Source organism: Chiloscyllium plagiosum, chromosome 27 (assembly GCF_004010195.1).
Source record: "Chiloscyllium plagiosum isolate BGI_BamShark_2017 chromosome 27, ASM401019v2, whole genome shotgun sequence".
NCBI lineage: Eukaryota > Metazoa > Chordata > Chondrichthyes > Orectolobiformes > Hemiscylliidae > Chiloscyllium > Chiloscyllium plagiosum.
Genome location: NC_057736.1, coordinates 47,172,910 through 47,197,136, shown reverse-complemented (window position 1 = coordinate 47,197,136; position 24,227 = coordinate 47,172,910). Strand labels below are relative to the sequence as shown.

Sequence of the window (24,227 nt, the reverse complement as noted above, 5' to 3'; positions counted from 1 at the left end):
TGTCCCTTCTGGAGCCACACTGCACTTTTGAGAGTCAGCAAAAGGAAATTGGAGATGGAAGAGGAGCACCTTGTGACTGGATTGAGACAAGTATCTATCAAGTAAGTTGTAATATCTGACCAAACACCTCATCTTCACGGCCCTGTGCAGTTCACTCATGAGTATTACACAGTTAGATCCAAGAGACAGTTACTGTAAACACCAACATTCTAAACTTCACTGAGCTATCAACATTTTGTAAACATTAAACAGATTTCTTAAATAAGTAACAAAATGATAAGATGGAAGGGCAACTCGAGGAGAGATATAAATACGTGCATATGAGTAATGTCCATACCTCATTAATATTTAAAGTTTAATCCCACTTTTTCCAACAGTAGTATAAGACTGTAGTTGTTGAGTTGGAGAGCACAGTTTACAAACATTGTTCAACATTTCACCAGAATTCTCTAAGGTGTCTCTTTCTATTCCTCTCTGGAGGAGACTAGACCTTGGTCTCTAATTTACACAGCACTTTGAATGTTAGTCGTCATTTTTAAATTTTCATCCTGGTTTCAAATCCATCCAAAGACTCATTCCCTCCTATTGCCTCAAGCCCACAGCCTTCCAAGGAATCTGCACTCGTCTAGTTCAAATTTCTTCAGCATCATCAATTTAAAATTGTTCGCCCATCAGTGTCTGTGCCTTCAGTTGTTTAGCCCCAAGTTCATGAATTTGCTCCCTGCATTTCCCTGACTACAGCTCATTTTCCTCTATTAAGCTTTGGTCATATTTTATATTCTAACACTCCTATTGGAATTCCACTGTTAAAAGACTTTTTCATTGATGTTGAACATTCCCTGCTAATGCTTCACTATAAAAATCTCTCAGTGATCAATTCTTCAATTTTCACCAATTTACATATACAGGTCTTGATTCAGCATTCTGAGAACTCTGGTTTATAAACCTGTTACGGAGAAATTGTGAATTAGACTTTCTGATAGGTGAACCAAGGAACACAGTTTATAAGTTTACCTCCATGTAACTCAGATCTATTTTAAACGCAGATTTACTGCATTATGTTCCTTTTTTTTAAGAAAAAAGCTGATTAACCTTGGTGAGCAACAACACTGTACAAATGAATAGAATGACAGCAATATGATCAATGATGGTACAGGGTAATCAGCATAAGGAGGAACTCTCCTCCTTGTCCTCTCACGGGTTTACAAAGCATTACTCGGAAAGGAGTTTATTGCAATTTACGTATGTACAATTATTTTCACTTAGCACAATGCAACAGAAAAAGAAAACTTCAAAAAGAGTCATTTTCCATCCTGGTTATTTAGTGACTTTACTATTTATACAATGGCTTCTATGGCAGTTGATTTCAGCTGTCCAATCCCTTTGCACTATTCCCCCGTGACCTGAGTAGGTTGCCCATCTGTAGTCTGGTTCGTGGACTGGATGAACATAGGCTGGGTAATGTCCTGTCCTGCTGGCATGGTAACCTGTTGAATCTGGTATAGTTGCTGCAGGGAACAAGACAAAATACACTGATATACATTATAAATGTGCATAAACTAAACTGTAACTTTACACAAAAGACAAATAAAGACATGATTTCTAAGATGTCCAGGTGCTGTGAATCTCAAAGCAAGCCAATGCTTACTAGCACATTCCATATGATCATCTTTCCACCTCTTAATCTCAATATCACCACTTGGCAGCATCAGATATGAAGAGTGGGTTCAGATACACATGATAATGCAGTGACAAGTGTTGATTCATTTTCTGACAGCAGAAAAGGTGGTGTTAAAGCTAGGTCCAGAGTTACAGTTATTTCACGAGAACCCCCTCCCCCCAATTCCACTGGTTGCACCTCAACTTTTCAGGAGCTGTGAATATGTCAAGCTACAAGGCAGAAAATCACTGGAATAGTGGGGTCGGGCTAAAAAGGTAGAAGGTTGAAGTAGTAAGTTTCCACAGTATAGGATGACAATGGAACTTGGACAAGCACAAAATGGTTCGACAACGTGAGCCAAGAATAACACAATAGTACTGCACAATGTAGGCCCTTTGACCCACAATGTTTTATCCTACTCTATGATCAGACTAACCTATGTACCCTTCATTATACTATCATCCTTGTGCCTATCCAAGAGTCACTTAAATGTTCCTAATGTATCTGACTCTATTACCCCTGCTGGCAGTGCATTCCACGCACCCACCACTCTGTTGTGAAGAACCCAAATCATTCATCTCCCCTAAACCTTCCTCCACTTACCTTAAAATTATGACCTCTTGTGATGGTCATTTCCACTATGTGGAAAGGTCTCTGGCTATTACTATGCCTCTCATTACCTTGTACACCTCTATCAAGTCATTTCTCATCCTCTTCATTCCAACGAGAAAAGCCCTTGCCCCCTCAACCTTTCTTCGTAAGATAAGCCCTCCAGTCCAGACAGCCTCCTAGTAAATCTCCTCCGCACCCTGTCTAAAGCTTCCACATTTTTTCCTATAATGAGGTGACCAGATCCGAACACAATGTTCCAAGTGTGGTGTGGCTCTTAAACTCAATCCCCTATTAATGAAAGCCAACACATCAAAAGCCTTCTTGACAACTCTATCATCTTTGATGGCAACTTTGAGGGATCTATGGATATGGAGACCAAGATCCCTCTGTTCCTCCACACTGCCAATAATCCTGCCTTTAAACCCTTATTCTGCATTCAAATTCAAATTTCAAAGTGGATGATTTCACACTTTTTCAGGTTGAAATCTGCCATTTCCCAGCCCAGTTCTGCATCCTGTCAACGTCCCATTACAACCTACAACAGCCCTTCACCCTATCCACAACTCCACCAACCTTGATGACATCAGCAAACTTACTAACTCACCCTTGTCCAAGTCATTTATTAAAATCACAAAGAGCAAAGAGCTGATCCCTGAGGAACACCACTGGTCATCAAGCTCCAGACTGTATACTTTCCATCTACCAACAACCTCGGTTTTCTTCAGGCCAGCCAATTCTGTATCCAGTCAGACAGATTTCCCTATATCCCATGCCTCCATACTTTCTGAACAAACCTACCATGGGGAACCATATCAAACGCCTTGCTAAGTTGAAGTTTGTGGTGAAAATACTGTTTAAAGATTCAGTGACTAAAGAAAAAAAGATAATAAGTTTTTCACAATTTAGAAAATCATCAAGAATATCTATTTGAGTTCTTTGAGGACGTGATGAGACAAGTTGAAAGGTTCAGCAGTGGATGTGGTGTATATGGATTTCAGTAAGGCATTTGATAATGTTCCCCACTATGGGCTCATTCAGAAAAGTTAGGAGGTATGGTATACAGGGACATTTGATCTGTCTGGATACAGAATTGGCTGCCTGAAAGAAGACAGCGAGTAGTAGTGGATGGAAAGTATTCTGCCTGGAGGTCAGTAACCAGTGGTGTCCTGCAGGGATCTGTTCTTGGGCCTCTGCTCTTTGTAGTTTTTATAAATGACCTGAATGAAGAAGTGGAAGGTGGGTTAGTAAGTTTTCTGATGACACAAGGTTGGAGGTGAAGTAGATAGTGTCGAGGATTGTTGCAGGCTACAACATGGCATTGGCAGGATGCAGAGGTGGGCTGAGAAGTGGCAGATGGAGTTCAACCTGGATAAATGCGAAGTGATTCCTTTTGGAATGTAGAATTTGAATGCTGAATACAGGGTGAAAGACAGGATTCTTGGCAGCGTGGAGGAACAGTAGGACCTTGGGGTCGATATATATAGATATCTCAAAGTTGCCATGGGTTGTTAAGGCGTGCATGGTGTTTTGGCTTCCATTAAATGGGGATTTAGTTTTAAGAGCCATAAGGTTTTGCTACAGCTCTCTAAAACCCCTAGTTAGCCCACACTTGGAACACCGTGTCCTGTTCTGGTTGCCTAATTAGAGGAAGGATGGAGATGCTTTAGAGAGGGTGCAGAGGAGATTTACCAGGATACTGCCTGGATTGGAGGGCTTGTCTTATGAAGAGAGGTCGAGTAAGCTCGGGCTTTTCCCACTGGAGTGAAGAAGGAAGAGAGGTGACTTGATAGAGGTGCACAAGGTAAAGAGAGGCATTGATAGAGTAGATAGAGACTTTTCCTCAGAGCAGGAACGACTGTCACGAGGGGTCATAATTTTAAGATGATTGGAGGAAGGTTTAGGGTGAGACGTCAGAGATAGGATGTTTAAGCTGAGAATGGTGGGTGCGTGGAATGCACTGCCAGCCGTGGTAGTGGAGTCTGAGACATTAAGGACATTTAAGAGACCGCTGGACAAGCACATGGATGGCAATAAGTTGAGGGGTGTGTAAGTTAGGTTGATCTTAGATTTAGGTAAACGCTTGGCACAACATCGTGGGCTGATGGGCCTGTACTGTGCTGCACGGTTCAATGTTCTTTCTTAATAATATTTAAAGGTTCTGCATCCACTGCCTTTTGAGATACCAACTGTATTAGATCAGATATCATAACCAAGCATATTGATGACTGAAGCAGAGAACATACGTTGCAAGTGACCTACAAGAGCAGAAAATCACTTGGGAGAACAACTGTACATTCATTATGATAGCATGAGAAATGGGAGAACACACTGACATAGCGCAGGCTTGGAGGAGAGCAGGTGTTCATTCTTGTTGCAAGGTAACAGAGGCCATGGATAACAAAAAATAGTAATTCGAAATAATGAACCACTCAATTGTTCCAGTTACTCTTTTCTGCAAAATACTATCTTCCATTTAAAACATAACTGAGAGGGAGCAAAGTTGAGTGAAAGAGAGAGGGGTGACAATTTTTTTGGTTTAATTAATGGCTTCTCATATTTTAATATATCTTGCTTCATTTTATTACCCTCAGTTAATAGTTGATGAATTTCGATTAGCTCTCACCCCTTAGGAATGTAATTTCATGGAAACAAAGCTGTTGTTTTGTAAATTATTTACCTACAACCTTGCCCCACCTCTAAACTTGTTATGCAGTCACTAAATATGATTCTGTACAATAGCTTGTGTGTTGTCCTTCTAAAGATAAGCAAAGCAACTTGACACAGAAACAAGCATGTAACTGCAATTATTTACTTGAATTGAAAGTTAAGATGAGGAGTCAGGGCCCCACGTATCTGCCACAGCTCAGCACAAAGCACTTTTACCCAATTCAAAAGCTTGTGAGCTTAAGAATCACAACAGAGACTTGAAGTCAATCTATGTTGACATTCTAACACAGGACTTAGGAACCGGTGGTGTTTTACAGCGTTCAAAAGTCATGAATGCTGTTGCATAGTTGCAAGTTCATTCTTGTTACAGCAGACAATATTAAAAGTTCAACAAAGTAAAAGAGAAGACAAATGACTGTAGTAATTAGGTGACACCGACTTTCCAAACCTGAAGATAATAAGAGTGAGGGAAGATGGTGCAGAGTTTGAGGCTTCACAAAGAATGAGTCGTGCCTCAATTTAAAGTCAGTGATTTGGAAAATTTTGTCCTGCAAACCAGATGGTGAACCATTAACCCCATGGTTACAAAAGAGGTCAGAGGTCAGTTTTATGTAAAGCGACAAACTAAGGGGAGGTGGGCCGAAAAAGAACAAATTCAAAATACCTGACTTCTCTGCGACAAGCTGGCAGGAGAGATGGGTCCCAAGTCCAAAATGCTGGTTAATCTTCAATCTCATTGCAAATTCTCAGTGCACTCACAAAATATACCATAGAGATAAATTATGCCTAAACTATAACCTCAAACTAAGGAATGTAGAGGCAATACTCACCAAGACAATGCCACAAAACCTTTTTATTACTGGGACTGCATGCTGATATCAATTAATGGTCAACAATAAAAAGCTATTGCAGTGCAGCCACCAATCCTCCCCACTCTTCATTACAAGTGGGAGAAGCTGATTCTGAACAACTAATTAAACAGTAATTATCAAGGTATTATGGAACCGGGAGGGGGAGGAGAAGAGAGAGAATCTCAACATAAATTACATTTAACTACTGAAGTTAACCACAATCTGACCAATAGAGAAAAAAAAACACACATTCTTCACAGTCATACTGTCCTATTCAGTGCACACACTTCAATTTCCAAACTTGAAAACAAAACTGTAACAGGCATTGCTGGCAAAGTTATAGATAATTCAGCCATGACATCTCCAGTTTAACAGATGCTATGACAAGTGGGATACCTGGTTGGAACACGAGCTGCAATGAATTTTTCAGCAGTAAGTATGTTGTTTAAGTGGTTTCCAACTACCAGTAGAATCCTCTTTATTGAGATTAGCACTATCATTTGCATCAATAATGACCAACTGCAGCTAAGTTCAGGTATACAGTTCCCTTCCTGCAATCCCTGACACAATACATTCCAACAACCACCTCAGAAAGAATGACAATGAGTATACCAAGCATCAAGGAAAAACTTTGTTCAGCCTAGCTTGTCTGCGCTGGCTCTATGCTACAGAAATCTAAAATGAATTTCAGTCTTGCACCTGCATCACCTCCTCTTTTGAAACTATACCCAATTTTCCTTTAAGATACAATGCTCTTCACTTCAAGCATTTCCCATAGCATTTCATGCCCCTAAAATATCTACTCTTTACATCAACAAACACCCAAATCCACCAGCACACAGACACTCGACTGTATTTATTTTAGCAACACTAATCACCATAGGAGAGGGGAAAGGGACTCAGTTCATTCAGGAGGAGGTGGGGTAATGACTGTTGTTGTTAATTAGTTAGTGAACCTACATTCTAAACATTCCAACCTCCAATTTGCCTCTGGCAATGCAGCAGTAAATTCACTGAACTGTGGTAATAATTACTCTAAGATTCTAACTCCTCAGTGTTGCAAGCTATGATTCTCAGTTTAATTATTTGTACAAAAACACAAGCTTATTTATTAATGGAACACATTATACAATTGCTCAATGGAAATGTCATTAGCAGATGAGTAAACCTCAAGGACAAGTAGCACAGCTCAGAACACCTTAGATTTTTTTTTGATCAAACTAAAAAGATCCTATGACTAAGAATTCTGATAAGAAACATATATTGGTGTAATAAATAACAACTTAAAAATTCAATATTTCAATTTGCTAGACATCTGTAAAGGACAGTTAAGAATAAATCATATTGGTGTGACTACAGTCACAAACTAGACCAGGCTTTTAGATTTATCATTACTTTTACAGGTGCAAGTTTTATTTTCCAAACATTGCTTTCTTCAAATTAGAATTCCAATCCAGAATTAGATTCTTATATTCTCTGAACTTGCTAGCCCAGCAACAAAACCACTACACTGAACTATAACAGGCTCAAAAGGTGAAGTTGGCAAAACATCAGCTGATGGATGAACATTTCTCAAAGGATCCAGTTAAGAAAGGCATGCTTGCCTCTGCACCTCACCAAGGCAACAACCCCTTTGAAAAGAACTAAATCCTCTGCATGTTCCAACTTGTTTGCAAATTGTTTTCTATTTCCACCTAATATAACTAACTTTTGTGTTTAGCTATGGTTATGATTCTGAAGGGACTAAATAGGGTAGTCTGGTGTTACACAAAGTTTTTCCCACTCAAATCCCATTTTAAAACTTCAGAATTTGTGTGAAACTTTGAGGGGGCTAAGAGTCATTGAGCTAGAGGAGATTGAGAATGGTGGGAGCAAAGCATCATAAAATCCCTACAGTGTAGAAGCAGGCCATTCAGCCCAACGAGTTGAGTGTAAGTGGATTTGATGGAAAGGGAGGGTTTCTCCATAACAATTAATGTCCATGCATTCACAGATGTTATTTGCAGCAGCAATCAGGCATCAAACAGCATTCCATCAGGGTATTCCCACAAACAAAAACTGAACATTAAAAGGGGTAGCACTGTTATCAGAAATCAGTTGAAGCGTCATCACAGCCATTGCTGCCTTTCACATTGTGACTGCACTAGTGGGGTCACAGCCATAGTTTGGGAAAACCTCAAGTAGATACTGAGAATCTGCTTCAGCAGGTCAGGGTATCTGAGGTTTGGAATGGTCTCAGGATAACAGACTGATTATGTAAGACTGGAGATGTGAAAACATTACTTCAGTCAAATGGCTATGAATCTTTGAAATTCTCTACCACAGAGGCCAGTGTATGTCCCACTGTTGAATAGTGGAATAGACAGAATTTTGGTCTCTCAGGGAATGAAGGGACACGGAGTGGCAGTAAAGTGGAGCTGAAGATAAACCATGATTATATTAACTATCAGAGCAGGCATAATGGGTCACATCGTCTCCCATACTCCTACTTATTGTATTGTTAATGCAAAACTGTCAACTCAACAATCTACTCACATTACAAAACAGACAGTCTCTCTCATGTTGTATGCAGCTCAGAAAACTAGCTCAAATTATAAATATTTCCAGGAATTATGTCAGAAATAAAGAGGCAGTTCAAAGAATATCACAAAAGGTAACAAACCTGTCCGTCAGTAAACTGGCTGTACTGTTGCTGCTGTTGCTGTTGTCCCTGTTGAACTTCTGCTTGTCCTACCTAGGATACACAAGAGAAGAAACATACACCAAGACAGGATATAAAAACAAAATAGAGTTTTCAATCTTTCCTGTTTAGTTATTTTCGAGTTCCCCAGATCACATATTATTCTGAATGTTGCAGTGTTGAAACTTTATTGCTGGAACAGCACAGCAGGTCAGGCAGCATCCAGGGAACAGGAGATTCGACGTTTCGGGCACAGGCCCTTCTTCAGGAATCGACCTCCTGACCTGAACCAGCATCTTCAATTGTTTCCAGGTGATGGAAAAAACATTCACTCTTGGACATCAGCTTTTAAAATGCCTTCCCAAGACACACAAAAGAAAAACGGCTGACAATCAAAAGCAAAACACTGCAGCTGCTGAGGGTCAGAAATAAAACAAACTGCTGCAGGAACATAGGTCTGGCAGCATTTGTGGAGAGAAAAATAGGATTAAGGCTGCGGGTCCAATATGACAATTCCTCAGACTGGCAATCAAAGCTGAACAAGGAACCTAGGACTATGAGGTTTGTGAAGAGACTTTAAGTCACAAGAGTTGTTTGTTTATAAACCAATTGCTGACCATTTTTGCTGGATACATATTAATGATCATTGAAATTATTGTTTTCCACTGCGAAATATTCTGCTTACATTCAGCATCAATCAGTTGAAATGAAACAAACACTACTAGTTATAATTTAACATCATTAATTCAATTTCCCAGCTCAGACTCCTTATACCATAAAACGCATGCCTACCTGCTGTGCAGTTCCTGAGGCAAGGGTCTGGATTTGTCCCTGGACCACTTGAGTTCCAGATACAGGCTGAGCTAGCCGAATATACTGCAGTTGTCCTGCATTCAATTGCACCTGATGATCACAACAAAATGAAGGCGTCTCATTAAACAAAATACAAAGATTTCCAGTACTTTTCAAGTTATCAACCTACAAATCAGAAGCAAGAGTGGGCCATTAAGATCCTTGAGTCTGCTCCGCAACCCACTAACTTTGTGACTGATTGTAACCTCAAACGTGCATTCTCACCTAACCCGGTAACCTTTTACGTACTTAAAAAGAATCAGTACACCTCTGCCTTCAAAATAGTCAAGGGTTCCGGAGCACTTTCTGAAAAGGTGATGAAAGCAAACATCCACACCCCATGAGAAAAAAAACATTTTAGTTAACATGTTTTAAGTGGGAACCTTTTTTTTGTAAAGTGACACCTAGATTCTACCGTAAGAGGAAGCATCCTTTCCACATCTGCCCTTCAAGACCTATTAGAATTTTAAAATCAAGTCACAATTTAGTCTGCCAAGCTTCTGAAGTACAAGCCTAGCCTGTCCACCTTTTCTCGTAAGAAAATCATTTCTTTTCGGATGCTTGCCTGGTAGACATTCTCCAAAATTAACAACATACACAAGATGACATTTTAATTTTTCACTTCTCACTAAATGCACAAACTTCACAAGCAAACAAGGCTCATTAACCTTTAGTCTCTGCTTTACAATAACTGGATTTAAATTACAAGGCAACATTTTCAGAAAGTTAAGTGAACACTCCTCTTTTACATTCAGAGATTGCAGGATCTGAGAAAAGTACATTCGAACATAAGGAGGAATGACAAGATTTTTATTGAGTTCATTAAAATCCAGGTCTGGGTTTCATTTCCACGGGAAGGTATATTTGTGTTCTCTTTTCCTACTTGCTTGAAGATAGTGGCTTCGGGCATAAGATATAGGAGCAGAACTTCAGCCAAACGACCCATCAAATCTGCTCCATCATTCAATCACGGCTGATCCTTTTCTTGGCTTCCATAGACTTCTGTGGCAATGAGCTCCTATGATGATGCTGCAACTTTATTTTGTCCTTGGGTTTTTTGAAGAGAGGTTGTAAAGGCAGAGGTGCCGAAGAGTCTAGTTTAACAATGGAAGGGGAGAGGCCAGTTCTCCCAGTTCAGGTTTCTTTTCTAGTTTGCTTTACCTGTAGCAGTTTCTAGATGTGACAGTCTAGGGGACCTGCAAACTTCAGTAAGTAACTCCTCTGACATTCTCTGAAATCTCTGGAAGTTGTTCCTTCCTACCTGTAAAAATCTGTGTTTGAATTTACCTTGTTGCCAAGGGGTGTGTTTATGGGATGTTACTGTATTGGAATGATTAATTAGTAGTACTTACTGTATTGGGCCAGTTAAATTTTCCAATAGTTAACTTATTCTAAATTCTGTTTCTTTCATTTATGTTTCAACTGTAGTGTTTAAATAAATTCTGATTTGCTTAAAGCACGGTGGTTTGACCAGCTGCATCACACCTGGAACACCCTCTTCACATCTGCCTTTTACGTAAGAAAAAGTTAGGATCTAGGCTACCTTCTTAAAAAATATTTTGAGAGGGTCCTACCTGGTCCATAACAGATTGGGGTTCTTGTCTGGATTGATTCTAGAATTCCACTTTGGGTTTAGGGCTGTTGGACTCAAAAGCGATGAGTGGTAGGTGTTAGTCTTTTGTTCCAGGTGTTGAATTCGGTTGGTTTAAACAGTTTCTTTGTGGCTGAAAGAGCTATTACTACACAATGAGCTTTTTGGGAGTGGAAGAAGTGGCTTTGGGCGTTTTGTAAGAAGTGAGCCAGGCAAAGCTGTTGGAATTGGCAGACAAGATGGAGTTGGGGTTGCCTTTCTCCGAGAGAAAAGGACAGGCAATTACTGCAATAACTCGACATTTAAATTTGCTGAAAACACCATTGAAAGCATTAGAAATGTGTAGAGTTCAATTGCAGATGAAGCAGTTTGAACATGAAAAGGAAGCGAAACAGTTTGAATTATGGTTAAAAGCAGAAGAATGGGAAAGTAGTATTCATACATCAGTAGTAGGCAATTAGACAGGAAAGTTGGCTCAAATGGATGGAGGTGAAGGCTGAAGGTAGGCTTAGTGAGGAGGATAGTGTTGATGAACAAACCCATTGACATCAAAGGTTTGGCAGGGATCTATTTAGACATATCCAAGCATTGCCTAAATTTGATGAGAAGGATGTAGAAGCCTTTCTCATTTCATTTGAAATCGTGGCTAAACAATTGAACTGGCCAGTGATCATGAGGGTTTTGTTGATCCAAACAAAGCTGATAGATAGTAATGCAAATACCTCACTAGCTCTATCAGAGGAGGTTTCTGGGGAATATGAGGAAGTGACGAAAACTATTTTAAAGAGCATATGAGCTTGTGCCAGAAGCCTACAGACAATGTTCAGGAGTCTAAGGAGGGACCCTGGTCAAACATACACTGGGTTTGAAAGGGGCAAACAAAGTATTCCAATACGTTTTCCAAACGTTAAGTTATTCTAAATTCCATTTTATTTTGTTTGTGTTTCAACTGTAGTGTTTAAATAAATTCTGTTTTGCTTAAAGCCGAGTGGTTTGATCAGTTGCATCGCACCAGGAACACCTACTCATATCTACCTTTGAAAGAAGAAAAAAGTTAGGGTCTAGGTTACCTTCTTAAAATATTCTGACCTGGTTCAATATAGTTTCACTGAGTCACTACAATCTGACATAAGAAATTCCTTCTCATCTCAGTTCTGAAGGGTTGTCCCTTCACAGAGGCTGTGCTGTTGGGTCCTAGTTTCTTTTGCCAACAGAAATATCATCTCTGCACCCACTCTATCCAGTCTTCTCAGTATTCTGTAAGTTTCAATGAGATCCAACCTCATCCCTCTGGACTCCAGACCCGGAGACCTCAAATGCTCCTCATATGACATGCCCTTCATTCCTAAGATCATTCTTGGCCCTCTGGACCCTCTCCTGAACCAGTGCATGCACGCTCAGATACAGGGCCCAAAATGTTCACAATATTCCAAATGCAGTCTGACCACAGCCTTATATAGCCTCAGCTATACAATTCTGCTTTTTTATTGTAGCCTTCTTGAAATAAATGCTAACATTACATTGGCTTCCTACCTGCCAGTAAAGCTGCACGTTAACCTTAAGGGAATCTTCAACTGGGGCTCAAGTACCTTTGTGCTTCAGATTTCTGAAGCCTTTCCCCATTTAGAAAATAGTCAACACCTCTATTCTTCCAACCCAAGTGCAGAACCTCACACTGTATTCTGCCACTTCCTTGCACACTTTCCTAGGTTGTCCAAGTCTTTCTGCAGCCTCCTGTCTTCCTCAGTACTACTTGTCTCTTCACCCATTTCTGTGCTACCTGCAAACGTAGTGACATGCCCTCTTTGCATAATGTGAACAGTTGTGGTCCCAACACTGATCCTTATGGAACTTCACGAATCACCAGCTACAATCCTGAAAAAGACTTCTTCTGCTAGTCAGCCAATCCATGGCAATAGCCTGCCCCTAACACCAGAAGCTCTTACCTTATTTAGCAGCCTCCTGTGTGTCACCTTGTCAAAGGCCTTCTGGAAATCTAAACAGATCACATCTGCTGGCTCTCCTTCATCTAACTTGCTCATTGCCTTCTCAAAAGATTCTAATGGATTTGTCAGGCATGACTTCCCTTTGACAAAGCCGTGCTGACTCAGCCCTATTTTACCATGTTCTTTCAAGGTATTTGTTTGCCCTCAATGAAATGTAATGAATGTTTCAAACAGGTACTCTTTTTGCGCTAAGTTCCAGTTGCAGATGCATCAGCCTCCCTCTTGTACTCTGCCCATATATATGTGACGGTTTAGAGAGAGAACATCAACTACTGATTCTTGGAGTGGAACTTACAACCTGATCCCATATCATCAGACACCTACATGAGTATATTCCAAAGTGGTTTACTGGAGGATGGTAGGCACTGGGACACAATTGCCACTAACACACAAGCTGTCAAGGTCAAATTTGGAACAGTCATGATGAGGTCAATTTAAAAACAGTTAGTAACTCAACACGAAGCAGGGACTAAGCCTGGGACTTCTCTGGTCTGCAGGGGGTTGATACACACTCAACAAAGCAATGGGCCAAGTGAGCACAGAGGAAATAATAAGCAGCAAAACCGACGTGAATGGCCATGCCAGTTCACTACACTACACAAGCTGCTGTTCAAGATGAAGCTTACTACCATCATCCTCTCCATGTAGGAACCAACAACCGCAAACCTTGATGTTAGGTTGACTCTAACCAATGGAGAGATTACCCCAATTCCCACTGACTCTATTTTCATTAGGGTTCCTTAAGGATTTCCATCCTTTGGGGTTTAAATAACATTTAAGCCACATTTCTTGTGTTTTTTATGAAAAAATCACCCATCATTTCTGCAGGCTGAATGAAGTCACCCAAACCATCTGTCTCCATTAGACGAGGACAACTTAATTTCTTAAGCCTTTGAGATTCTAGATTGATCTCATCACAAATCCACATGACCTCATCATATTGGATGGTGTTAATGACACTCTTCAGCACTTTTTCCACATGCTTGGAGAAATCAATTAACTTTTAATCTACACTACGCATTCAGATCCATATATGACATTGTGGAGACAGTTGCAAACCAATCAGAGCCCCTGGATTGTCCCCCACAATAAGATCCTTTGTGCTTCCTCTCACTGGCCTGCAAAGATTCCAACCCATTCTCCCAGTTTCTCCAACTTCACTATCTTCTGCACTAGCACTTGTACTACCTTGGCTTAGTGCATCCTCATTGCAATTGTCAAACGGGCCTTAGACCATCCTAGTCATGTCCTCCCATACCACTGTCCAGGTCTCTGATTCCACCTTCAGGATGAGACAATGATTTATCTGTACTTCCTCTGATCTGGTATTCTATACACAATACTGTCCTTTTCATTGAGAAATGTAGGACAGATTAGGTTCTATTTACGAGTACAAATCTGAACAAGTTCAACACTGTCCAGTACATTATTACTACTCATTCCCTCTCCATCACTATACCTGGTGCACTGGCCCTACAAATTCCAAATTTCAGGAACAAAATTATATCTCTGCTTCAAAGCAACAGCAAACCTTCTGGTATGAATTTTGGATTTCAACTGCATTCTTTTTATCATTTGTTTTTAATTTCATAACTGACAAATTTCTATCACTCCCGCTTTAGCCCAATCTTTCCATTGTTAAAGTGTTTAACAATGTCTCTAATTTTAAAAAAAATTACATATGCTTATTTCGAGATATACATCAGGTATCACAGTTATCCCTGATTGTTGAAGTAAACAATAGAAACAGTGTGCACAACCAAAAGTTGATTCCTTATTTCAGCCAAGGATGCAGAAGCGGTGTTTCTAGCTTTTATTGATTTTACTTAAAATACAAGTCTCCCTTATCTGGGAGAAAGAGTACTGTACCAAGAGCCTCAGGAAAGCAACCGACAGGCACAAAACCAAGGTCTACTGGGACAGCATGCAAATCAATCCACTTAAAAAGGGTATTCAGACTGTCAATGCACCTAAAAGCTGGAAAAAGACCAGGACAGGGCAACATTGAGACTGCACGTCAAAGATAGAAGAGCACTTCATGATCATTCTTCTGATATGCATGGGCTGTGCTAGTGACTTCCTGCCAGCAATTCATTTTTAAGAATATCAAACTGTCCCAGAGTCAGCTTATTTCACCATGTTAAAAGAATATTACTTTATGCATACCGGTATTTGCTGTATCTCGCCAGTGTTGGTGATAATCTGTTGCATGACCTGCATGGTCTGTCCTGAATTGGACTGAGTCTGCTGTGTTTGATTCTGTGCTGGAACAATCTGTACCTGTTGTCCATCTCCAACCTGCATTGTCACCGGGGCAGTCTGCAATAAGACAGCGTGAAAGCAACCACCTTAATATTGTGTGACATCTAGAAAGATGTATTGTCAAGCATCATGCTTTTGTTACAATGAAATTTAAGGGAAATTAATGGCCAACCCTAGGTTCTACTGTGGTTATTTTTATCAACCTGTTTCAAAATGTGATGACACACCTCTGGAGCAGACGGAACTTGAACCCAGGCATTCTGGTCCAGAGTTGGGACAGTACTACTGTGCCACAAGAGCCCTCAGGGTCTGCTGTTTTCACAGGTATTTTAGTGGCGTTATTACTTTAAATCAACCAAAATGATTAATCACTTGTGCAAATCGAGGTTAATTAAGGAAAGTCTACACCGATTTGTTAAAGGTCATTTGCATTTAGCTAACTTGGGAATTTTGTTGATGAGGAAACAGATGGTTGATGAAGGTAATGCTATTAATATGGTTACATAGTCTTCAAAATGACATTTGAGAAAATAATAGACTTGTGAGCAAAAGTTGGAACTCTCAAAACAAAAGGGCAATGGTAACATGTGTACAAAGTTAGCACAATGGCTGGAAACATAGTAGTAGTGAATGGTCCTTTTCCAGACAGGAGTTTTAGTAGAGCGAACCTCTACTCTTCATGATGATCTATATCAATGATCTTGATCATTGCAAAAATACAAAAATTGGAAGTGTGAGGAGGATAATGCAGCATTAAAAGAGAAAAACAGAGATAATGTTGAGTCCAGTGATCCTTTTTTGAACCCTGGCATAAACATTGGCTTGTTGTGACTAAAGGTCACTGGATTCGAAATGTTAACTCGATATTTCTCTCTGCAGATGCAGCCAGACCTGCTGTATTTCTCCAGCACTTTGTTTTTGCATAGTAAGGGTACAGTGACGGATACAAGAAAGTTATGTTAATTTTGTACTGCAGGAAAAAAGCATCATGCTTTTGAAAGTTCAGGACAGAATCACAAGAATACCAAATTTCAAAAGGAAACAACAATCTATATCCCTTAGCAACAGGATGTTGATTTGTTGGCAAATGAATTCTGATTGGTTGAGAATTTCACTTGCCAACCAATCTGTACTCTTTTTCTCATACAGCATCAATGATTTGATATTAGTTTTGTGAAACCAAACTGGGAATAATCCCCCCTCCTTGTGTTTTGACAAAAGGAAACAAGATCACAGAAAAAATTTATCACACTGCTCACTTGTGGCAAGCATTCACTACAATACATATCCCTCTCAATGTACTGTTCTGGTCTCCTTGCCTGTCCTCGGATGCTGCCTGAATTGCTGTGCTCTTCCAGCACCACTGATCCAGAATCTGGTTTCCAGCATCTGCAGTCATTGTTTTTACCTCCTTACCTTATACTTACCACAGAAGGAGTGCAATAAATGTTTATCAGGTTAATGCCTAAGATGGCCAAATTGTCTTGTGGAGTGATTAAATAAACTGAATCTGTGTTCTCCACAAATTCGAAGAGTGCAAGGTGATCTCATTGAAATGTACAAAATTCATACACAGCTTGACAGGATGTCTTTAGATAGTGTTTCCCCAGTTAGTGAGTTTTGAATCATGGGTCATAACTGCAGGATAAGGGACACGAGGATCTTTTAAGAGGAACACAAGGAGGTCTTCTACATTCAGAGGATGGCGAATTTTTGGAACTCCCTAGCTCAGAAGTCTGTGAAAGTTCAAACATTGAGCAAGTTCTAGACACAAATCAATAGATTTCTGGAGACTAATGATATCAAGATAACATGGGAAATTAGCAATGAGATACATGATCAGTCATACAGTATGGAAACAGACCCTTTGGCCTAACTCATCACGACGGCCAGACATCCCGGGTTCAATTCCTGCCTCAGGTGGAGTTTGCACGTTCTCCCCGTGTCTGCGTGGGTTTCCTCCGGGTGTTCCGGTTTCCTCCCACAGTCCAAAGATGTGCAGGGTCAGGTGAATTGGCCATGCTAAATTGCCCGTAGTGTTTGGTAAGGGGTAAATGTAGGGGTATGGGTGGGTTTCGCTTCGGCGGGTCGGTGTGGACTTGTTGGGCCGAAGGGCCTGTTTCCACACTGTAATGTAATCTAATCTAATCCCATTTTCCAGCACTCAGCCCATATCCCTCTAAACCCTTCCTAGTCATATACCCATCGAAATGTCTTTTAAATACTAGAATTGTACCTGCCTCCAGCACTTACTCTGGCAACCTGTTCCATTCACGTATCAGCCTCTGCATGAAATACATCCACTGAATGCAACTTTACCAAATCTAGGATGTTTGGATGATCTCACTGAATGGTGAAACAGGCTCGACAAGTTGAATGACCTGCTCTGTTCTTACATTTCTACTGCAAATGTCCAACAATTCTGTTTAGACTCCAATCCCCCCGCCTTGTGTTTTGACAAAAGGAAACAAGATCACAGAAAAAATTTATCACACTGCTCACTTGTGGCAAGCATTCACTACAATACATATCCCTCTCAATATACTTCAGGAACTGACTTGACATTGTACTTGCAATGCTGTGGACAAACAGAATCCAGCCACAGCACAATGGGAACAGACCATCATCTGGGTTCCAGTAACATGCAAGTACATGGTTGGTCAATTGTAAATACTGCCTTTTCTTGTCATGTTCTTTCCACATTTCTTTTTCTTTAAAGAAGAGGAGCCTGACTTTGAAAAGGAAGACTGCCTAGAGAATAATTTCTTCTTATCCATGAATAAGGCAAAGCATTAAACTCCAAACACTGTCTCAAATCCCAGCCCTATACTAGGTACCATCATGACCTTCTCTTCCCTTACACAGACCCTAGGAGGCCAAGTGCAAAAGTGCATTCAAGATTTGGTTTCATCCTACCATCCCCTCTCCATTTCATGCTTTTATGTTAACTGTTGGCAAATCTTCCAGCCACTATTAGCATCTATCAATAAAAATGTGAGAAGATAGAAATTGCTGGACCATAAGTTGCCTATACTGGACAAAGAACAGGAGAACACTTCAGGCAGGAGGTCCTCAAACACGAAGTAATATTGGAAAGATCATGCCAAGAATTATAATGGATCAGCTTAGCTGGCACTTAGTCTGACAGGCAATCTTATGAACATTCTAGTTAGAAGTTATGCTATTTGTGTACAACTGCTAAAAACCATAACTGAGCTTCACTGCCTGTAAGAGGTTCCTGAATTTTCATGCTTTGTTGACCATAAATCAGTTAAAACATAGCAGACTTCCAACCTAATTTTTAATGGGCTCTGGTTTTGTAATTCGACCAAACAGGTATTTATCCAAATGTGAAGTTTACGCAGAATTTGCTTTGCAAAACTGTGGGGGTTTTGCCGTGTTTGAAAAAGAGACAAATTATTTTCAGTAACAGAAAGGTCAGTATCCAGAAATTTAAAATCAGAGGCAGAAAATGGTATCCCACCCAGACCCATTTCCCGTGACTAATGCATCTATACATCCCTGAACACTATGGGCAATTTAGCATGGCACCTAACCTGCACACCTTTAGACCGAGGCTGGAAACTGGAGCACCCAGAGGAAATCTACGCATACACGGGGAGAATGTGCAAACTCCACACAGATAGTTGCTCGAGGCTGGAATCGAACCTGGGCCCCTTGCTCTTTGAGGCAGCAGTGATAACTGCTGGGTCAATGTGCCACTCCAAAACAAGTTTCTTTGAAAAAAGCAGCCTAGGTACGATGGAACAAATGGTCTCTTCCTGTGCTGCATGATTCAAAGATGGGTCACAACATCAGCAGCACTGAAAAAGATCACTCGGTATATGGTGTTGTTATTTGGTTTTAAGAACACTAAAGCAAACTCCTAAATGCACAAGCTGGGAACTTTGTCAGGCAATTTTATCTGAACAATTAGGAGTTTAACTAACTCTGTCAAGTCAAGTACAGGGGGATTCTCATTTATCTGCAATATGCCATTATTTACGGGATAGGAAAGTTTCTCAGACGGACCAGAGATTGTAATATAGTTTGACTTTATTTAAACATTAGTATTCCGAATACAATGTGTGCATAAATCATTGCCCTTTAGTTTTAACATCAAATGTGTTTATATTGGATATTGATGCACAATAGCCTTTACCCTTACAAATCTTGTGCTATGCTCAATTCATGGTCTCAGGTGAATCCCACAGCAAACGCAATCCTGAAACCTCTGGTACACTGTACTCCCACTAATATATATCTCAATGCATTCTCCGGGGACACATGAAAGACTGCTCAAAAGGACAGGAAGTCTGCTTCTGGTCATTCTCACAATTCAAGTAGATATAACAGAATAATTTTATCAGTCCACTGTTGTGCTTCAATGACAACTCCATGTACGGTTTCAATAGTACTGTCAAATCTTGAGAACACAGATCATGTTGCGTATGCACAACACACTCTTGCAGAACAATTTGGGGAAGTAATGGCCTAGTGGTATTACTGCAAGACTATTAATCTAGAGACCCAGGTAATGCTCTGGAGACCTGGGCTCAAAGCCCACCATGGCAAATGGGGGTAATTGTATTCCATAAAAATCTGGAATCAAGAGCCTAATGATGACCATTGCTGTCAGAAAAATTTCTAGTTCACTCATGTCTTTTAGGGAAGTGAACTGCTGTCCTTACTTGTTGGAGCCTACACTCCAGATCCACAGCAATGTGGATGACTCTTAACTAGAGACGGACAATAAATGCTGGCCTAGCCAGAGATGCTCACATTCCATGAATGAAATTTAAAAAGTCAGGCACCATACAGAGTCAGGAAACAACTATAAATGGCATCTTGCATTTATATTGTGCCTTTAATGTTGCAAAACATCCAGATTAATTTATCGATTAAAATGTAACACATGCCACATAAGGCAGTAGGATAAGCCTGCTCTCACAGGCAAGAGGTGAATTAAAGTAAAAACAGTGAGATGGTGAGATGCAGGGATTTAGGAAATGCATTCCAGAAATTAGATTGTGTGTGTTAGTGTTATGTACACCTAGACAGAGATTGAATAAACAGAGCAAGCTAAGAGCGAAAGCATGCATATTTCTTTTTCACAGGGACACATTACCGTAATGGAAGATGCTGTAGTCTGAGATTGTGCAACCTGTACTTGCTGTAACTGCTGGACAGTAGCTCCTTGCACTACCTGTGAATGCAACATTTCAAACCATTGATCTCTCTGAAGGTCACAAGACTTTATTACATAGACGGCATCAATTAACAAATATAATCAGTAATCATCTTTGGCACATGTGATTCTGTGTACACTTCACGTACAGTAGGGTACTAGATTACTCACAGAGATGTACCATTATTATGGACCATTGTGGGCCATTATTTTGGTAACGTTACTGTGCTTTATAGCTTTTCATGGACATGACAGCATCTTTCCATATAGGAGAGTGAAAAAATGTCCGGTAAAATAAATTTATATATTGGAGCTTGTTAGAAAAATATAAAATGAACTGAATCCTGTTAAATGAATTAAATTTTGATCAGTTACAGCCATGTTTTTCCACATGCTCAACACATCTCAACTACATAACAGGCCACCACAAACAGCAGAAAGTTACCAACAAAGTGCAGCCAACTAGACTTGCCCTAAAAGGTTAGCTCAAAGGATCAGGATTGCTTGCCTGAGCTGCATGATGTAACACTACTGTACTTTTTTCAAAAAGGACCTTTACGTGTATGGAATGAGCTGCCAGGGGAAGTGGTGAAAGCTAGTACAATTGCAACATTTAAAAGGCATTTGGATGGGGATATGAATAGGAAGGGTTTGGAGGGATATGGGCCAGGTGCTGGCAGGTGGGACTAGATTGGGTTGGGACTAGATTGGGTTGGGACATCTGGTTGGCATGGAAAAGTTGGACCGAAGGGTCTGTTTCTGTGATGTACATCTTTATGACTCCAGATGACTGGGATGGGAGGGGGAAACAAGTGGGAGAAAGCAAATTCGTGGGGAATAATAACCAAGTCTACTTGTTTTGTTGTGTGAATTCAACATCAGTGCATTACGGAGCTGAAGCTATAAAGCCAGCTGCTGGAGATCTGGCAAAATTTTGTCTCCTCGAGTAAGAGGCGCTGAAGTGACTGGCAGATCTTGGTTTGTACAATGTAATCCTATAGATGGCTGGTCTCTGAACCACCAGTAAATCTGCAGTTGTGATATTTTTGGTCTAGCAAATGAAAGGCTATAATACTTTATTTTTAATGTTTTGAGTTTTTTTTATTCATTCATGGGATGAGGGCATCACTGACTAGGCCAGCATTTACTGCCTATCCCTCATTGCCCAGAAGGCAATTAAGAGTCAACCAAATTGCCGTGGGTCATTAGTGGATCAGATGGTTTTTTTCTGCCCATCTACAGTATTCATGGCCATCATTAGACTCTTAATTCCAGATTTTATTAAATTCAAATTCCACTATCTGCCACAGCAGGATTTGAACCCAGGTCACAAGAACATTACCTGGGTTTCTGGGTTAACTGTCCAGCAATAATACAACTAAGGCTATCACCTCCCCACCATTGGTTGAATCGAGTTTAATTTGTGGTTTACAATGGTCAGGAACACAAACAAAATCCTCAGGTTACAAAATATATTTTCTGACTGCAAACATAGCATGGAATTCAAGGGCTCTTCACTAAATGGCAGCAAATCAAAATAACTCAAGCTCCAATAAATATTTAAATGAGACAAGGAACCAGCCAGTTTATAAATACATGGAATATTAAGATTTGAATGAAACACCTGAGAGTTGAATTTTAGAACAGTTTAACTCTTAAACAGAAATGTTCTTTTTAAAAAAACATCATGCTGTTCCTTACAGCTATAAGCTCCCTACCTGTCCCTGTTGCGGTTGTCCAATGATGATCTGACTTGGTTGTATGGTTGTGCTACCAGAGCCCTGTTGGCCCTGTTGCTGCCCCTGTACTTGCACAGTTGTGGGCTGTTGAGCTAATGTGAAGTAGTACTGCACTTGCTCTGAGCTTGGAACTGTCTGGCGAACTTCTTCCTGGGATACAAAAACAAACACAAAGTCCATCGACCTGAGATGAGGCAGTGAGGTTTGCTATTCCTGTTAGTTAAGGCGGTATCACAGCAGACTAATACACACTGACCTCAGCTAAGATACACAAAATGAACAGATTCTCAGGCTGTAGACAATAGACAGCAAATTACTTACATCAAGCATGCCACAAATGTCATCTGTAGTATTCTCACCTTGATGAGTATCCACACATCATGCGCCCACAACGATCAGAGTAGAATTAGCAATCAAATCAGGTTTTCTCATTCACAAACAGAAACCTCAACATACTGATCAAAGTACCACTTCGATAGTGGTTAGGTCCATAAAGCTTTCATTTCACTGAAGATAGCATGGAAAATATTTCAATTTCAAAGTCAACAGGACATTTGCCAGTTAAGGGATAGTTCAAATGACCGATTTTACTTTCTGGACATTTTCAAGCGGCCTTAGAAGTTTACAATCTTACAGCAAGGAGGCGGCCAGTGTCCTGTGATCATGTTTAAAAACTGTTTGCAGACAGCTTGCACATGCCTCCAATTTTGACAGCACAAAATTTATTCCAGCAGTACCATGAATGTGAGGAGTGGGTGCATGAAACGCAACTCCTTTCACTGTAGGATATCATTGCAGCCAACCTCTGTGTCAGTATTGCCCAAGATTATAAAATACAGTACGCAGAAATCACAGAAGCTTTCCAATGATAATACTGGCAGCCTCTTGCATCAAGTTTATTGAGTGATTGAGTCCAATGCATTACCCTCTAAAAGTAAATCGACTCTGGGAATAAATCACATCTACCAGAAGAGACATAGGTCCAATCCATTTTTTTTTTAGTTCTCATCTTTTCGAGCAGCAGATTGCCCTTTGTGTTTGGGTTGGAAGTGGAGACTTTAGGAAGAAATGGGAAAAGAGAAAAAAGGTTGCTAAGCATCCTCATCATGATCCAACATTCTCTGACGAAAAGTACATTCAGCTAGAGGTGCAGAAAACTGGTTTGGGTCAAGCTGTAATTCAGGGTAACAGTGGCCTTGAAAATTGTTTTATACACAAGAGATTGTACCAGAGGCGGTCAAGATTGTGTCAATCTTCTGCATGACTTGCTGGTTTGTTGCTGCTCAGTCTGTGTCAGTATGAGCAAACATCCCTCTCCCAGCTCAGTCAGACCACAGCTGAGAGTGTAGGATGTTTACACACACTAGAGCACAGTGTTAGGATGCGATTCCTCTGCACTGACATTAGATCTTCAAACACCAAAATGAGAAAAAGTTACGAAACAAGAAGGAAATTAGAACGTTAATTGCACATCAGCTAAATTAAAAGTACAGACGAACATTCTGGGACCAATCACCAGCATAGAAACATCTGACAAAGGTTCTAACAAGCATTGATTTGTTGTATTCCATTAATTTAGTACTGCCATTATTATCTTTTTTTTTACGTTTTAGTTTCCAGTAGTTGCTTCTTTGCCTGGTTAGTTCATGTAAACAACTGTAAGAGTCACTGATAGGAGTATATTTTAAACTAAAGAACTGATGTCTGTTTTCTGTTTCCTTTAGTAGTAACCACCTCCCTACTTTGATCAAGATTTTCAAGGCATAAAAGGGAACTAATAGTAAATAGGTAGAAGCTAGGTCTGCTACTTCAGGAACAAGGATTTAAAGTAATTGGTAGAAGGATTAGAGTGGACAGGAGGAAAGTCTGTTCCATTCAAAAGGTGGTGGGTGTCTGTAACTCAATTTAATGGTTGAGTGGAAAACTTCAACTAATTTAAAAGGAACCTGTATCTGTACCTGAAACACTATAAGCTGTAAGGCAATGGATCTGGTGCTGGAAGGTAGGATTAGAATGGGTGTCAAAAAGTGTGGTGCTGGAGAAGCACAGCAGGTCAGGCAGCATCCAAAGAGTAGCAGAGTCGATGTTTCGAGCTTAAGTCCTTCATCAGAACTTTTGA

The 24,227-nt window shown here is 40.2% G+C and overlaps 1 protein-coding gene across 6 annotated transcripts in view; it reads right to left on the bottom strand.

Moving 5' to 3' along the window:
• Positions 1 to 341: 341 nt before the first annotated feature.
• The window catches only part of nfyc (nuclear transcription factor Y, gamma), an 86,499-nt gene continuing 62,613 nt past the window's right edge, over positions 342 to 24,227 (bottom strand). For 5 of the 6 annotated variants that reach the window (XM_043717961.1, XM_043717958.1, XM_043717959.1 and 2 more), the window contains 6 exons: positions 22,088 to 22,258; positions 20,310 to 20,387; positions 15,086 to 15,238; positions 9,263 to 9,373; positions 8,453 to 8,524; positions 342 to 1,508 (listed from right to left, as the gene is read on the bottom strand). In XM_043717961.1, the coding sequence (XP_043573896.1) occupies positions 1,389 to 1,508; positions 8,453 to 8,524; positions 9,263 to 9,373; positions 15,086 to 15,238; positions 20,310 to 20,387; positions 22,088 to 22,258 (705 nt within the window). In that variant the 3' untranslated portion in view covers positions 342 to 1,388. The remainder of the gene's footprint in view (positions 1,509 to 8,452; positions 8,525 to 9,262; positions 9,374 to 15,085; positions 15,239 to 20,309; positions 20,388 to 22,087; positions 22,259 to 24,227) is intronic. The other variant, XM_043717963.1, reaches the window with a different exon arrangement.